Here is a 17653-nt window from a genome sequence, read left to right on the forward strand (position 1 = left end):
CAATGTATGTTATAATATACACCTAGTATAATCTCATTACATGTTAAGATTATCTCTACAGATATTCTATAAAGATTATAGCCAGCACTGGCTATTATATAGGCGCAGGAGTGGTTGTGTGGTAAGTAGCTTACCAACCACATGGTTCCGGGTTCAGTCCCACTGCGTGGCATCTTGGGCAAGTGTCTTCTACTATAGCCTCGGGCCGACCAAAGCCTTGTGAGTGGATTTGGTAGATGGAAACTGAAAGAAGCCCGTCGTATATATGTATATATATATATATGTATGTATGTGTGGATATGTTTGTGTGTCTGTGTTTGTCCCTCCACCATCGCTTGACAACCAGTAATGGTGTGTTTACGTCCCCGTAACTTAGCGGTTCAGCAAAAGAGACTGATAGAATAAGTACTAGGCTTACAAAGAATAATTCGTGTGGTCGATTTGCTCGACTAAAGGCGGTGCTCCAGCATGGCCACAGTCAAATGACTGAAACAAGTAAAAGAGTAAAGAGTAAAGAGTAAGAGCACTGACTTGTCACGACGTTTCGTATTCGAGTGCGTCTAATGTAAACAACGATGCAATCAAAGATGGAAGAATGGGTAATGGGTGTATAAGCCATATTTCAGGTGTTCTGGCACCCTCATCAACACTATATATATCTGTAGGGATAACCTTAATAACACCGCTAGCACAGTAAAACACAGTATTCACTAATAAAGCGTTTAATACAGTTTGTAGCATAGTATGGTTGCATAACGAAATACGGTGTCCTTTCAAATCATTAATAATCACCTTAATCCTTTCTACTATTGGCACAAGGCCTGAAATTTTGGGGGAGGGGACTAATCGATTATATCGACCCCAGTGTTTCACTGGTACTTAATTTATCGACCCCGAAAGGATGAAAGGCAAAGTCGACCTTGGCGAAATTGAACTCAAATAATCTCATTACTGCTGAGTTTTCTTATTTATACTACAATACCCGGCGGGCTGCTTCACGGATCGAGTCAGAGTTAGCAACCATGTTGCTTAAATAAGGGTGAAGACTCCACTGATATTTCCAATTACATTAACTTAAACATATATTACCCCACTAAGTTTAATGCAACCCCTAATATCTACATAACAGAGGCTTGTTATACGCCAGACTAGCTACCCTAAGCGTATAGATACTCAAACTCATAGGTATGGGTATGAGCGGGTTTGTGTGCACCTTCGCGTGTGTGTATGTGCGTGTATATCGTATGAGTGATAATTCTCATCAAAGGATCAAGATTGCACATTAATGGAGGAAAAAAGTCTAATATATTATTTAAATGTAGAGTCTCTAAATTATCTTAAATATTATTCAAATCTTACATGTAATACTTTATTTCACTGTCAAAAATCGTACACCTTCGCAGGTTATAATCTGTTTGCACCTCATCTCCGAATTTACACAGTTGAGCATGTTGCTACTTGCAATTTTTACCTTATCTTTTGCCTGTTTCACTCATTGGACTTCGCCCGTGCTAGGGCATCGCCCTGAAGGGTTTTAGACCAACAAATGTACTCCAAGATTTATTTTAAAGACTGGTACTTATTCTATCGAATTCATTTGCCAAAAAACTAAGCTACAGGGACATAGCGATGGTAAACTACAAACACAAACACACACACTTATGCATATACGACGTGCTTCCACAGAGTTCCTTATTTCTTTATTGCCCACTAGGGGCTAAACATAGAGGGGACAAACAAGGACAGACAAAGGGATTAAGTTGATTATAACGACCTCCAGTGCGTAACTGGTACTTAATTTATCAACCCCGAAAGGATGAAAGGCAAAGTCGACCGCAGTGGAATTTGAACTCAGAACGTAACGGCAGACGAAATACCGCTAAGCATTTCGCCCGGCGTGTTAACGTTTCTGCCAGCTCGCTGCATTTCACACAGTTTCTGTCAACCAAATTCATTCACATGGCTTTGGTCGACCCGGGGCTCTAGTAGAAAACATCTGCCCAAGGTGTCGCTCAGTGGGACTGAACCCAAAACGACGTGGATGCAATGTGACCTTCTTGGCCACACAGCAGCATCTGTACCTATAAGTTCAAATAAAATTTTAAAACACTTTTGTGTATGTATGTGTGGTTGCAAGCCATGCGATTAGTTCAAATCGAGAAAACAACCACTATACTGAAATAAGTATCGGATTCACAGCGATCGACGAACGCAATATCTGTAGTAAAAGCACTGTAACTATCCAGTGACTGAAACTATTACAAGATTAAATAATTATCAAATGCAAGATTAAATAATTATTACATGATTAAATGATTATAACATTTGTGGTAGCCAACAGGCAAAAAAAATAATAATAGTAATGCCAATGCCTACAGGAAATAAGTTAATGTCGTCAAAAGAAACCGCCTGACACGGCACGAAAACGGTCGGCTGCTAACGTGTGTATCATATCAAGTAGAACTATTCGGTTAAACGACCGCGTTAAACTCTGTGTGTGTGTGTGTGTGTGTGTGTGTGTGTGTGTGTGTGTGTGTGTGTGTGTGTGTGTGTCGGTGTGTGTGTGAGTGAGTGTGTGTGTCTGTGTGTCTGTGTGCGTGTGGGTGCGCGCATTTATACATAAGTATATATATGTATATATATAAATATATATATACACACACGCACACACATAAATACATACATATAGATATATATCTATCTATATATATGTATATATATATATATATATATATACATATATATAGAGACATATATCAAAATATATATTAAATACGTGTGTGTGTGTGTGTATATATATATTTATATAGATAGATAGATAGATAGATAGATAGATAGATAGATAGATAGATATAGATAGGTATGTGTGTGTATGTAATCACACAAACACGCACATACACTCACGTATATAGATGTATATGTATGCATACATGCTTAGATAAGCATGTGTATATGGTTACGTATATCATCGGTAGAATAAATGAAAATCTCTAGTAAGCAACTACAACACGCACACAGTTATACGTATTGACGATATATGTAATACAAGCATGCATAAAGTACATACAGACAGACAGTTACGCTGAAGTCCACACAGAAACCATATAATGAATGGAATAGAAAAGACCCGGATTTCGTGCCACAAACCGAATTACGAAATATTCACTTACAGGGAATTGCAGTTATAACGTTGACCTTTCACCAATCTCATTTTCGAGCAATTTTTATTGGCTGTTTACATTATGTGGTTTCGAGTTTTATTTGCGAGCTGTGTGGAAAGCTGAAGAGGACAAACGGCAAGTAGTTTTTGTGTCAGACAGGAGTTCCAAGTGACAATTTCCAGCGGTCATTTCCGAAATGAGAGAATGGACATTTCACATGTCGGAAACATTCGTATATTATTTGCTGACGTAAACGTTTTCTACTTTTCCTTTTTCTTTTTTTTCTTTTTTTCTCATTTTTTAAAATTCCTCTTTTCTTTTCTTTTTTCTTTTTTTTTTTTTCCTTTTCTTATCATGGTTCGATTCGTCTTTGGTTAATTATGCTTTCGGAGGTTAGAATTAAGTAATAAAACAGAAAACGAAATTGAGGAAATTGCATGAGATATTGGCTAGCTGGACGTGGAGAAATTGTCGATTGGTGTCCGAACTATCTGGACTAAATAACGACCACATAAACTGCTATTACCATTGTTTCGATTGTATCGTGATGTCGTTTATAATAGCTACGCCATGCTCGATTAAATATCTTCCGTACATCGAGCAAAAAGAACATAATAAATCGTAGAAGTTTTAAACAATTTGCATTGGCATAAAACAATTAAAACTTTTTACAGTCCATAAATTGCCGGGTATCAACTAATGAACTGATCAGAGTAAAATACATGAGTTAGTATCTTGATAGATAGAAAAACGACAGACAAACGACAAACGACAGACAGACGGACGGACGGACATAAGACAGACAGACAGATACATATACACATACACACATACATACATACATACATATATATCTGCGCATAAATACATATGTATATGCATAGACATGAAAATGTATACATAAAAACGCATCCATAAAACAAACATACAAATCTGCGCATACACTAACACCAAATACTGCACACACACACACATATGCACAAATACCTAGATGTTGATAAAAGTTCCAATGAAGGAGCCTTGAATCTATGTTAGAGTCCGGCTCTTTCTCTATGGACAAGAAATACAGAAATGAAACTGATTGATAACATACATACATACATACTTAGCTCGTGTGTTCAAGCTACACTCCGGACGACTGTACTTTAATCCATTCGGTGTCTATTAATATAGAATACAATCATCGGCATTTCCATGAGTACCAGTAATACTATGATTTGTGAGGATGTCTAATAAGAGGGCAACATACCTAAAACCATATTTACCAAAGGTCTGATCATCTCAAAACAATATGTTGATCTTAGTTTGTATATTTTAGCCAATGTTAGGGTTGTCTCCCTTGTCTTTCATCACAAGAAGTATTATGCTTATGAAGGCTATTTTCTACTTTGCTGCCTTTTATATGCATACATAAACATACATACATACATAGATACATACATACATACATACATACATGCATACATACATGCATGCATACATACATACATGCATGCATCCATCCATCCATCCATCCATCCATACATACATACATACATACATACATACATACATACATACATACATACATACATACATAAACACACATGCATGCATACATATGTAACAAACTGACTAAGCACCGATCTTGAAAAATTAGGCTTCTCAAAAGCAGAAAGGAGAAAGGTAATTCGAAGGCTACAGATCCAAGCCTTTACTAGAACTAAAAATCTTTAAAACTTTCCAGTCATTTACCATTTAAGTATATATGCGCATGTCTAAACATGCAACTATATGCACGAGAATACATACATAAAACAAGACATACAAATCTGCACATGCACTGTCTCCAAATACTACATACATACGCACATACAAACGGTCGAGCGATTACAGATGACGGAGACAATGTAGGTATTCACCACCCCTGCCTGACGTTTCAGGGACAGCTTCCTCTCAGTCCACCTATGGGTAAGACTGGACACCTTGTTCGTCACCTAGTCCAAATTCTTATCCACCTGAATGTTGGGACCGAACCAGACCGCGAATAGTTTAACTGATCGGTCTGTTCAGCGTCCTACGACGCCAACGACTTGTCTCTTCATGTCAATTCAGCGTCCTACGACGATATCAACTTGCCTCTCCAGGTACCCAGCCACAAGCGACAGAAACACCTCCTGTTTCACACAGATATTGAATTTAGGCAACTGGTAATAGAGTCATTATGTAGCCCTACTGTTTTATCGTTTTTTTTTTCTTTTCTAGTTACCATCATGGTTTGAACCTACGCACATCATGCGTTTACTTTTGAAACTTTTATCAAGAATGGTGAATCAGGCCTTTTGCTGCAAACTGTACACACACGCACAAAGACACACACACACATGCACAAATACACACACAAACATACACAAAAACAGCATGCATCAACTATCTGGTAGAAAGAAACCAAACCTATTTATTACAAAGACAAATATTCTTACATGCGCATAGCAAAAGAACGTCGTCGCAAATTCCCCGCCACTAATCCTCTACATATTCCTAAAATGGAACTTCCACCGAACCCATTGCCCAACTGGTAGAGGGCTGTGAGCACCTGACGATATCCTAGGTGTTAGACGCCCAGTCTCGGTTTGGACTGAAGCTCCGTCAAGGAGACGAGCTGTGAAAAGATGTGCCTCACAAACTGAGCCCATACCCGCTCATGGTCCAGAGATCGTTTCAGGTGGCGCAGCCTGGATACGTGTCCCCGCATCAGAATCCACGGCATCCCTAACCGCCACTTAGAGGGTGCTGGTAGCAAACTGACTGTCTGATCATTGGAATGCGTCCCATCCAAGAGAAATTAAATAAAAGATGCTCCAGCCTGGTCAAGTATGGTAACTGATCTTTGTTTTATTGAATACTGTGTATACTTTCTATATATATTTTTTCTCTCATTACCCCCCACACATACACACATTATGTCTGTCTTTGTATTGTCCTCCTCATCTTTCGCCATGGAGGCAAATTATAGAAGCCATCCTCATCATCATCATTAACATCATCAGCAGCAGCAGCAACAACATTATTATAATTTAATCGGAAACTAATCAAATAAAAAAACACATGTAAGATACTGGTTTCATTTCGGCATAAAGCCAGCAATTCCGGGTCTGGGGGGTACGTTGATTACATCGACCCCAGTACTCAACTGGTACTTATTCTATCAACCCCAAAAGGATGAAAGGTAAAGTAAAGACGGACGAAATACCGCTAAGCAATTTGCCTGACGTGCCAAACGATTCTGCCAGCTCGCCACCTTAAACGCGTAACAAATATTGGGGAAAATATTGTTTGTTTTTGTTTATATGACGTCACAGATAACTTTTACGTCATGACATCAACACTCGCCTGTTTAGTAACACTTGCCATTTGACAACTTCTAAATTGAGGTAAGAAGAAAAGAATTTTATAAATGGTCCATTTTTTATGGTTATTTTGGGTAGGATCTTAATGAAGTCTACATATTCCTCCTCATTGTTAATTCCTAACTGAATTTTGTTGTTGTTGCTGTTTGAACTGAGAACACAGAAACATAATAAAATAACAAAAGAAGCAGTATTAACGTGGTTCCATAACTCGCTACAAATATCAGTCAAATCAACTTCAAATCAAAATTCTTCAGCGTCTTTAAAATACAAAAACGGTAGGAAACATTAGATTATGAAGTCCTAGATATGCTAAGTGTGAAAATAAATCGAAATAGTGAATCCGTGTGAGAGGATTTGGTAGACGGAAATTAAAAGAAGCCCGTCGTATAATATACATGTATATAGCTATGTGTGGGGTTTTTTGTGTTTTTGTTTGTACCCCACTGCCGCTTGATAACAGGTGTTGGTTTGTTTACGTCCGCATAATTTAGTGTTTCGTCGAAATAAACCGCTGGTGTAAGTACAAGGCTGAGACCGATTTTTTCGACTATACCTAACATGACCGCAGTCAAAAGACTGAAACAAGTAGATGCTAAAATTTCCGTCTACCAAATCAGGTATACATCTGATTAGGAATTAGCTATAAACTATTGGAATACATGTATTCTCTCACTTCACTTCTTTTATCTGATAAATATATTGGTATCCATGTGTGTGTGCGTATATATATATATATATATATATATATATATATATATCCGTACATACATACATAATACGTACATACATACATACATTCATATATACATACATACATACATGTTGGCACTCCGTCGCTTACGACGACGAGAGTTCCAGTTGATCCGATCAACGGAACAGCCTGCTCGTGAAATTAACGTGCAAGTGGCTGAGCATTCCACAGACACGTGTACCCTTAACATAGTTCTCGGGGATATTCAGCGTGACGCAGAGTGTGACAAAGCTGGCCCTTTGAAATACAGGCACAACAGAAAGAGGAAGTAAAAGTGAGAGAAAGTTGTGGTGAAAGAGTACAGCAGGGTTCGCCACCATCCCCTGCCGGAGCTTCGTGGAACTTTAAGTGTTTTCGCTCAATAAACACTCACAACGCCCGGTCTGAGAATCGAAACCGCGATCCTATGACCACGAGTCCGCTGCCCTAACCACTGGGCCATTGCGTCTCCACTACATACATACATATATAATGAAAAGGAGTTTTGTGGAATGTCCCAGTGAAAACCTCAATAAAATGTAAATATGACAGATCTGATATAATGATTTGGAACAAAGAACAGAAACTGTGTACAGTTGTGGAAATCAGCTGCCCAGTGGATGTTAAGATAAAGCTGAAGATCAGGTAAAAAGATAACACCTACGCTGTTCTATTCAGAAATATGCTGTTACTCTATCCAGATTACAAGTTGAGTTTATTACCTGTAATTATTGCGGCACATGGGTACGTGAAATACTGCCTAAATACCAATACTGAGAAATTAGACTTCTCAAAACCAGAAAACAGAAAACTGATTCGCAGACTGAAGATCTAATCCATCACTGGAACTGAAAAAATCTCTAAAACTTTTCAGAAGTTTATATGAAGTATATATGAGCTTGTCTAGATAAGAAAGTATATATATGAGAATATATACATAAAAAAAAACATACAAACATACATACATACATACATACCCCGTTTGATGATGTTGAAATTCCAATGAAGCAGCCTTGGAACTAGGTTAGAAATCGGCTCTTTCTCTATTGGCAAGAAATCTTGAAATAAAACTGAATAATGACATATACACATACATACAAATATAACTACATAAAAGAATATAGAAAACCAGGACATAAAAAAAGCATAAAAACATAAAAAACATAAAACACTTAATTGTTAAATCGCATGTAAATAAAAGTGAAATATAAAGTAACGTTACTATTTTTTATTATCATTATTACCCTCTCTATTAAGGCGACGAACTGGTAAAATCGTTAGCACGCCGGCCAAAATACTTAGCGGTATTTCATATATTCTGAGTTCAAATTCGGCCGAGGTCGACTTTACCTTTCATTCTTTTGGGGTATATGAAATAAGTACCAGTTACGCTCTGGGTCGATGTAATCGACTTAACAGACCCGCCATGATTGAGGACTTTATTATTTCGGTTTGACGCAGGTTCGGTCTTATTCCTGGTAGGAATTATATGGTTAGCGGATTACTACCGGTAATCTTAGGTATCCAAATGTGTTCAGCAGTGTTTCAAGTGCTTAGAACTCTCCTGATAATCCTTGCTGTCCCTAAAAGACAAGCTTTCTTTAGGGAGCTTTACCGGGCATTCTATTTCAATCTCTTTCAGCTATTTATTATTCAATAATAATAAATGGCTGAAAGAGATTGAAATTCAGTAGTTATTCAGTAGTCATATTTTTATCACGTGTTTTCACTGCACTACCGAGCACAATTCTGTGTGCTTTGGGTATGTGGTAGTTTGATGTGGTGCTCTTATTTTCATTGTATTAAAAGAGCTTTACGTAGGAAGTGTTGCGGTGTTCAGTAGTGCTATTTTCTGTGTTATATATACTTGTAAGACCTGATGGTTTTGTTATGTATTTTTCTGAAATTTTTTATCATATCTAATGCGCCTATTATAATAGGAATTGTTTCTGTATTTTTTTTGTTTTTTTTTTTTGGCTCCACATTCAACTTACCTCTCTTTCCAGGTCTTTGTATCTTGAAAGTTCCTCCGTTTCTTTTAGAGAAACTTTGTCATCTGTTGGTATTGATACTTCGATTAAAAGCACATTTTTCTTGATCGTCTCTGACAACCATATCCGGCCTATTAGCCTTGATTTCTTTGTTTGTGTGTATTGGCATAGCCCAGAGTATGGTTGATTTCTCATTTTGTGTGACCTTCTCTGGGTGTGCCTATACCATTTTTTTTCTGTCGTCATTCCACAGCTTCCAGTGTATACAAGTCCAAACTCAGTCGTGTCTACGAATATATTCCTTCTTAGCCAGGACTGAGCAGCCAGAGACAATATGATTTATTGTTTCTTCTCCATCGCTACATATTCTACAGTTACTTGTGTTTATTTTCATTGAGTGTTTTTGGTAGTTTCTGGTGGGAAGGCTTTGATCTTGTGCTGCAATTAAAATTCTTCTGTCTTATCATTATCATTATTATTGAGTGAGAGAGCAGTGAATGCCATCAAAGTGACAGTGGGATAAAATATACGAAGCCCATTATACCCATCATGACTACTCGTCTGATAAGAGTACACCAGGCACATGCATCACAACCATATGTGCGCGACATAGTGATCAAGATAAACAGCGCATGACTTCGCAGGTGGGGCCCAGTTAGAATTTTCTTCAGGTCGAGTAGCCCATCCCGCTCAAAAGGTCCCTGAATAAGGTCTGTTTAAGGATGTTGTATAAAATACCCATGTTTCCAAAGGTGAATTATTCAAGCCCCAAAGAATTCCTCCCAACACATGGCTATGATGCTTCCCAACTACTTCTTCTCGTGATCGGAGATGTACACATCGTCAGCCACCAAGGGACATGCTCAACTGGTTACGGTCAAACAACTGACAAGCAAATCTGTGATATTTAGCAGAATATTTGCTGTAGCCCATCTTTTATACCAAGACAAAACAATGTACATGATAAACTTCCAATCAATTAAGATCAAAAGCCATGAGAGCCACTGCCTGGTACTGCATTATTATTATTATTATTATTATTATTATTATTATTATTATTATTATTATTATTATTATTATTATTATTATTATTGAGTGAGAGAGCAGTGCATTCCATCAAAGTGACATTGGGGTAAAATATACGAAGCCCAATATACCCATCATGACTACCCGTCTGATAAGGGTACACCAGGCACATGCATCACAACCATATGTGCGCGACATGGTGATCTCATATCAAGATAAACAACGCATGACCTCGCAGGTGGGGCCCAGTGAGAATTTCTTCAGGTCGGGTAGCCCATCCCGCTCAAAAGGTCCCTGAATAACGTTTGTTTAAGAATGTTGAGCAAAACACCCATGTTTCCAAAGGTGAATTATTCAAACCCCAAAGAATTCCTCTCAACACATGGCTATGATGCTCCCCCACTACTTCTGTTCATGATCAGAGATGCACATATTCATCAGCCACTAAGGGACATGCTCAACTGGTTAAGGTCAAACAACTGACAAGAAAATCTGTCGTATTAAGCAGAATAATTGCTGTAGCCCATCTTTTATACCAAAGCCAAAACAATTTACATGATAACACTTCCAATCAATTAAAATCAGAAGCCATGGGAGCCACTGCCTGGTACTGCATCCTATTATTATTATTATTATTATTATTATTATTATTATTATTATTATTATTATTATTATTATTATTATTATTATCATCATCATCATTATTATTATTACAACAGACCGAAACTGGGCTTCTGGCGCTTAGAATGTCGTCAGGCGCTCACAACCTTCTACCAATCGGGCAATGGGATCGGTAGATGTTCCACTTTAGCAATTTGTAGAGGATGAGTGGCAGAGAATTGCGACGATGTTGTCGACGAAAACAAACTGGCAACTCTGCTGCGGAGGACTTTCCGATTGGGAACTACTATGGATAATTTTCAGATGTCTTTGGTCTGACAGTAATACCAGGGTAGGGACACTACGTGTTCCAGATAAACTCTACACGCAGGGATGTGCTGTTAGACCGGCTTGTCCGAATTGCACGCACTCGTTCAGTGTCCGGGCACAGCTGACTTGCGAAGTTATGTCGAACAGCTGCTGCTACGTGTGGGATGGATCCGTCTATTAGCCGAGTCCATAGTGATGATTGCTCCGCCGCCCTTTTTTTAATCGAGCAGGCAAAGCAGTCTCCCTTTGTCTGGTGGCTGTGGCGAAAGTGGTTGTCTGGTGGACGACGCTGAAAGGTACGAGGACAGATACATTCCACTTTGATAGAAGTCTCATTCACTTGAAAAGGAAACTGAGGGTGGGAAGTGCTGCCCTCAAGTGAATTTATTGAAATGTGGGTGAAAGTTGCGAAAAGGGCAAGAGTAGATGGGACCTCTCTAAGTGTAAACCTGTGAGTCTGAGAAAGGGAATTAGGGAGGACACTTGCGTTTGGTGTTCAGATAGATCTTGGACAGTGGGGTTTCTCGAATATCCCTAGAGGTCATTGTGCTCCAGGAGGATTACATCTCTATCAACCCCTTCTTTTTTTAACCTTTGTATACTATATATATTTCCTTTCGTCTTCAATTTATGCTGTGAATACTTACTCCTTGTTTTTGTAATTTATTTTATCATCTCGGTATATGTAACGCACCACCACCACCACATTTTGTGATTATCTTTGTATTGTCTCCCTCATCTTTCGCCCTGGTGGCCAATAAATGGAATCATTATTATTATTATTATCATTACTACTACTACTACTACTACTACTACTACTACTACTACTACCACTGCTGCTGCTACTACTACTGCTACTACTACTACTACTACTACTACTACTACTACTACTACTACTACTACTACTACTATTATTACTATTATTATTATTATTATTTTATGTTTGACTTTTGCTTTGCATTTGTACAAGTTGGATCCAAGTCTCACCCAGAGACCTTAGGAGACAACAAGTTATTATTATTATTATTATTATTATTATTATTATTATTATTATTATTATTATTATTATTATTATTATTACTATTATCTGTCTGTTATGTAGAATATTGGAGGATGGCCTATGCATTTAATACAGTTTTCGCCTAGAACAACAAAATTTAAGTTCTAAACACTTTCTACGACATATCATTTCCTGGATAGCACCAGTCAATCAGACACAATGTAAGTAATTAAACTCCCTATATTATCCTGTCTATTTTCCGATGTTTGGAGAAAATTTCGTTTTTCATTAAGCAGATGTGGATATCACTCACTTTTGCTATCCCAACTGCGGTGTGAAATTACAAGTTATAAAACAAAAGGTGATTGAGGTTGTTTTTAGCTTTTGCCTGCGTATACTCTGTTACTCTTTTACTTGTTTCAGTCATTTGACTGCGGCCATACTGGAGCACCGCCTTTAGTCGAGCAAATCGACCGCATGACTTATTCATTGTAAGCCTAGTACTTGTTCTATCGGTACCTTTTTGCCGAACCGCTAAGCCACGGGAACGCAAACACACCAGCATCGGTTGCCGAGCGAAGATGGGGGGACAAACACAGACACACAAACACACATACATACATACATATATATATATATATATATATATATATATATATATGCGAGTAAAAATAAATACAAAAAAGGTGGGTTTTTTTGTATGATTGTGTATAGAGGAATATATTATTTTGCTTAAAAGAGTTCCAACACTGTCTGTTTTTTATGTCTTATTTATATTCCTGCAGAACTAATGTGGGGTATAGAATATGGAATATACAATATATAATATGATATACAATATACAATATAAAATAAAATAAAATAAAAATGGATGGCACCATGAAAGAAAGTATTGAATGTAGATGAAATATTGAGTGTTCAATATAAAGGATCAAATATATAAATATATATAAATATATAAAGGCGACTCGAGTTTCAGGGCTATTTCCCTTCGTCATGGCCGGTATGACAGACTTTAACAGTCTGTTAAAGTCTGTCATACCGGCCATGACGAAGGGAAATAGCCCTGAAACTCGAGTCGCCTTTATATATATATATTTATATTTATATATTTATATATTTGATCCTTTATATGGAACACTCAATATTTCATCTACATTCAATACTTTCTTTCATGGTGCCATCCATTTTTATTTTATTTTATTTTATATTGTATATTGTATATCATATTATATATTGTATATTCCATATTCTATACCCCACATTGGTTCTGCAGGAATATAAATAAAACATAAAAAACAGACAGTGTTGGAACTCTTTTAAGCAAAATAATATATATATATATATACATATATACGACGGGCTTCTTTCAGTTTCCGTCTACCAAATCCACTCACGAGGCTTTGGTCGGCTCGAGGCTATAGTAGGAGACACTTGCTCAAGGTGCCACGCAGTGGGACTGAACCCGGAAGTATATTTTTGGACAAATTATAGCATATTTCTGCAACAGAGTTGCATGAATCTGGATGTGACACTCGGCAGAATTATAGAAGTTTCTTTGTATGTGTTGTTTCTTGTTGATATCGATGTTGTTGTTGTTGTTGTTGTTGTTGTTGTTGTTGTTGTTGTTGTTGTTGTTGTTGTTGTTGTTGTTGTTGTTGTTTAGTCCCAAAGCAGCGTTATTCAAGCTGAGCCATATCAAAGACCTTAAGTGGTTGACCGTCCCGATTTTTTTTTTTTTTTCACATATAGCGTAAGTGAATAGTATCTAATGTGAACTCCCATTCTTCATGGAAAGGGTACAGAGTGATTTGAAGGAAACATGGCTGCTATTTAATACATGCATACCAACCGCATTGATGTTCCCTGTTTAAATTTGATTTCTATCACTATTGTCATAATTGTTTTAATTGTTGCTGTTATTTTTGTTGTATGTGTGTTATTAATTAATTAATTAATTAATTAATCTTCTCGCATACATTATTAAGCAACGCTCACTTCTCTTAATAATTTGCTTTGTCTTTGTCTGACTTTATTTCTCTTATATTTCTGCAGAAATATGAGATTTTTCTACAAAACAAAACAACGTGTAACTCCTACACAATGCAAAAAGTATCTCAGGAGAAAAGATAGCAAAACTAGCATCGAGACCAGGGTGGATTCCAACTACTGCGAGAAAAAACGAGATGACAGCTACTGCGAGAAAAAACGAGATGACAGCTACTGCGAAACCAGCAAGGGCAGTGATATCAGTGAATACAGCAAAAGCAGTTTCACCAGCAAAAGTAGTTTCACCAGCGAGAGCAGCGATGGGTGTACAAAAGACGCGGATATGAAAATTATTAGAAAAAGGAGAGTTTATAAACACAACCCGGGCGGCCATTTAGACCAGAAAGGATCGTGTCAGCTGGAAAGTTGTATGGAAGTTGATCTGAGTTCATCCGTAACTGGGGTCAACATAGATTCACCACAGGGTCTAACATGTATTGCATTTGAACGATGTTGTTGCAGAAGGGGAAAATTTGGTGGAGCAAGGAAAGACGATAAAAGTGAAAATAAAACCTATTGTTTAAAGGAAAAACCTAAAGTAACAAAAAGAAAAACCAGAAGATCGAAGCGGCGAAAGAGGACATCGTTACAATGTGTTACTGGTGATGACTACGAAGAGATAGTTCCAATAAGCAGTGGCGTTTCCAACACTAATATTTCATATGATATTCCGTATGACGATGAATGATGCTTCCTTACTCTGTATATTTTTCGTGGAGCGGTTGGTTTGGGGATTTGATCAAAGAAAGAGGAGTATAACAGAAGTTTTAACGTTCTGAATATATTATAATGGTTGTATAATGATAGGTGATCGACGTTTCTCAACTTGCTACACGTGTGAGATCTTATTGTGTGTATTTATATAAACTCCCTGACTGTATGGATTTGAGCATTTTTGTAAGAATTTTCTAATGAGTAACCAGACAGGAGCAATCATTCAAAGAAACACACACATGCATTAATACACAAATATTTCTACTCATGTTTTCATTTAGTACTCTGTTTGTGTATGTTAAAGTTTTGGTTTTCTTACTTCCTATAAATAAAGTAACAAGTTGATATATACACACATACACACATACGTTTATATGAAAGCTATACATTGTAGCAAATAGCATAGAAGCAAATGGCTAGAAATGGGATTCAAAGAAACTATTTACAAGAGAATGAATTCATAAAAGAACGATTAAACCGGAATGCTTAAAAGACCAAAATAATTGTTTGAATCTTCAAGAATAAGATGAATATTTAGAGAGAAACACAATACAACTAAAGAAAATTGCTACGGCTTCCATGAAAACATATCGACGATATTCATATTTGCTAAAAATATTATATAAATTGGAAACATATCTACAGTTTGTCATTTTTGAAGAGGAACGGGGTTTCATGGTTTTTTTTATTTCATTGACGAGTCAAAAATTCAAGTAAGTTTGTGATACTGGTGTGGAACTGGTGTGACATTGGCTCTGCCGATGTCGTTGGTGGTATTGTTGATGCAGATCTCAGGTGGTCCTACTTAAACAGACTTAACATCAAATGTAGGCCCAGAATTCTTCCTTATACCAGCTCAAGTTTTCTGGATACTTTAAAAGAATTCATTCCGTTGTACATATGCTTGTATCTTCATTTCACAACAGACAAATACAATACCCTTTCTACCCTTCTACCCTTCTACACTTGCCACGACAGTTTGTCGGAAGGGCAAGATTCTTAAATGAGGGTCTGAGAGCAAATAGTTGGAGGCCGGCTGCGTGGATAACGCCAATAAAATGATGCATAGTCTTGTATTTTTTCCGCCAATTCAGGTCGGGTGGCAAACGAGCATAAGATTAATTAACCTCTGGTAACACGGTCATCCATGTTGGCCACATACAGGAATTGAATAAATAGTGACAACTTATGAATCTTTTCTTCATCCCTCTCCCACAAAAATTAAAGAAAAATGAACTCACGCTGTTGGAACCAACTGCCCCGGAACCTAGAGTATCTATTTCCCCTTTTAACAACCATCAACAGAGCTTCCACAGTTTTCAATCGCTTAGAGAGATATGGCGTTCCAATTTCATTGCTCAACTTCCTACCACATCGCATAAGCGCAGCGCCAGCTGATGTGCTCTCTGTTACTGATACTTGTGTTTATCAAAGTTGGGTTGTGTCACGCTACTTTTCTTTCTCTGAAGATGAATGCTTTTCTTACTGTCCCTTCCGTCCTCTCATATCATCCCTGAATTTATATACAACGTAGCCACCACTGCAATCCTTCATTACCTCTACATACAAAGACTCTTAATATGGACATGTCAGTCTTGGCTTACCAATAGCGTTTTTACACAATGTTGAAGCAACACGCATGCATATACGCGCGCGCACACACGCACACACAAGTACTCTTGCTCATACAAACACAGATGCACATACTCAAAATCGTACGCAGACGCACACTCAAACACACACGCACACACACACACACACACACACACACACACACACACACACACACACACACACACACACACACACACACACATACATACAACAGCAATTCATTCCAGAGAGCCATGGATGAAAAAATTGGAAATATAAAGAACTCGGATAAAATTTTCATAAACTCTGATAAAACAAAAACCTATGCGTGGTTGAAAAAGATCTTTACAAACGATTCCTTTCTAATAGCATTACAGATACCTACAAAAGAAGCTAACACTAACTTATATGATAGTACAGAATACTTCCCTCCACGCCAACCCTTTATTACCCTTAAGGACCACAAAACTAATTTCTGTAGAAACCCTAAATGCGGACTAATCAACACAGCTAAAACAGAAATAGGCATTATTAGCAAAAGTATTCTAGATTCTATTTTAAACAAGTTAAATAGAGAATTAAATCTACGGATTGGGGAAAATAGTAAGTCAGTTATAGATTGGTTCAAGGGAATTAGCTGTAAATATAGCTGCAAATTTTCGCAGTTTGATATTGTCGATTTTTACCCGTCAATATCTAGGCCTTTACTTTTTAAAGCATTATACTTTACGTCACCATCGACATTTTGGATACGTCACCACTGTACGTCACCATCGTTCGGATATAGATACGTCAAACAATACATCACCATCCACAGTTCGGATATAGATATTATCCTGCATGCAAAGAATCCCTCCTTTTTTACGATGATTCTACACGGGTTAAAAAGAGCGAGGATTCTTTATTCGATGTGCCGAGAGGGGGCATATGACTCAGCGAAATTTTATATGCTTATAGGAGCTTATATTTTGCATAACCTGCATCTGGAATTCAATTTTATAGACGCAGGATTATATAGGGATAACGGTCTTATAGTTACCTGTAATATGAACGGCCATGAGTTAGAT

The 17653-nt window shown here is 37.4% G+C and overlaps 1 protein-coding gene across 1 annotated transcript; it reads left to right on the plus strand.

The window, feature by feature from the left end:
• Positions 1–6422: 6422 nt before the first annotated feature.
• Positions 6423–15631, plus strand: LOC149135629 (uncharacterized). The gene is made up of 3 exons (XM_089352509.1): positions 6423–6574; positions 12333–12451; positions 14286–15631. The coding sequence occupies exon 3, from the start codon at positions 14290–14292 to the stop codon at positions 14965–14967; it is 678 nt and encodes a 225-aa protein (XP_089208635.1). The 5' UTR covers positions 6423–6574; positions 12333–12451; positions 14286–14289; the 3' UTR covers positions 14968–15631.
• The last annotated feature ends 2022 nt before the right edge of the window (positions 15632–17653 follow it).

This window comes from Octopus bimaculoides, chromosome 5 (genome assembly GCF_046866305.1).
Source record: "Octopus bimaculoides isolate indiv1 chromosome 5, ASM4686630v1, whole genome shotgun sequence".
NCBI lineage: Eukaryota > Metazoa > Mollusca > Cephalopoda > Octopoda > Octopodidae > Octopus > Octopus bimaculoides.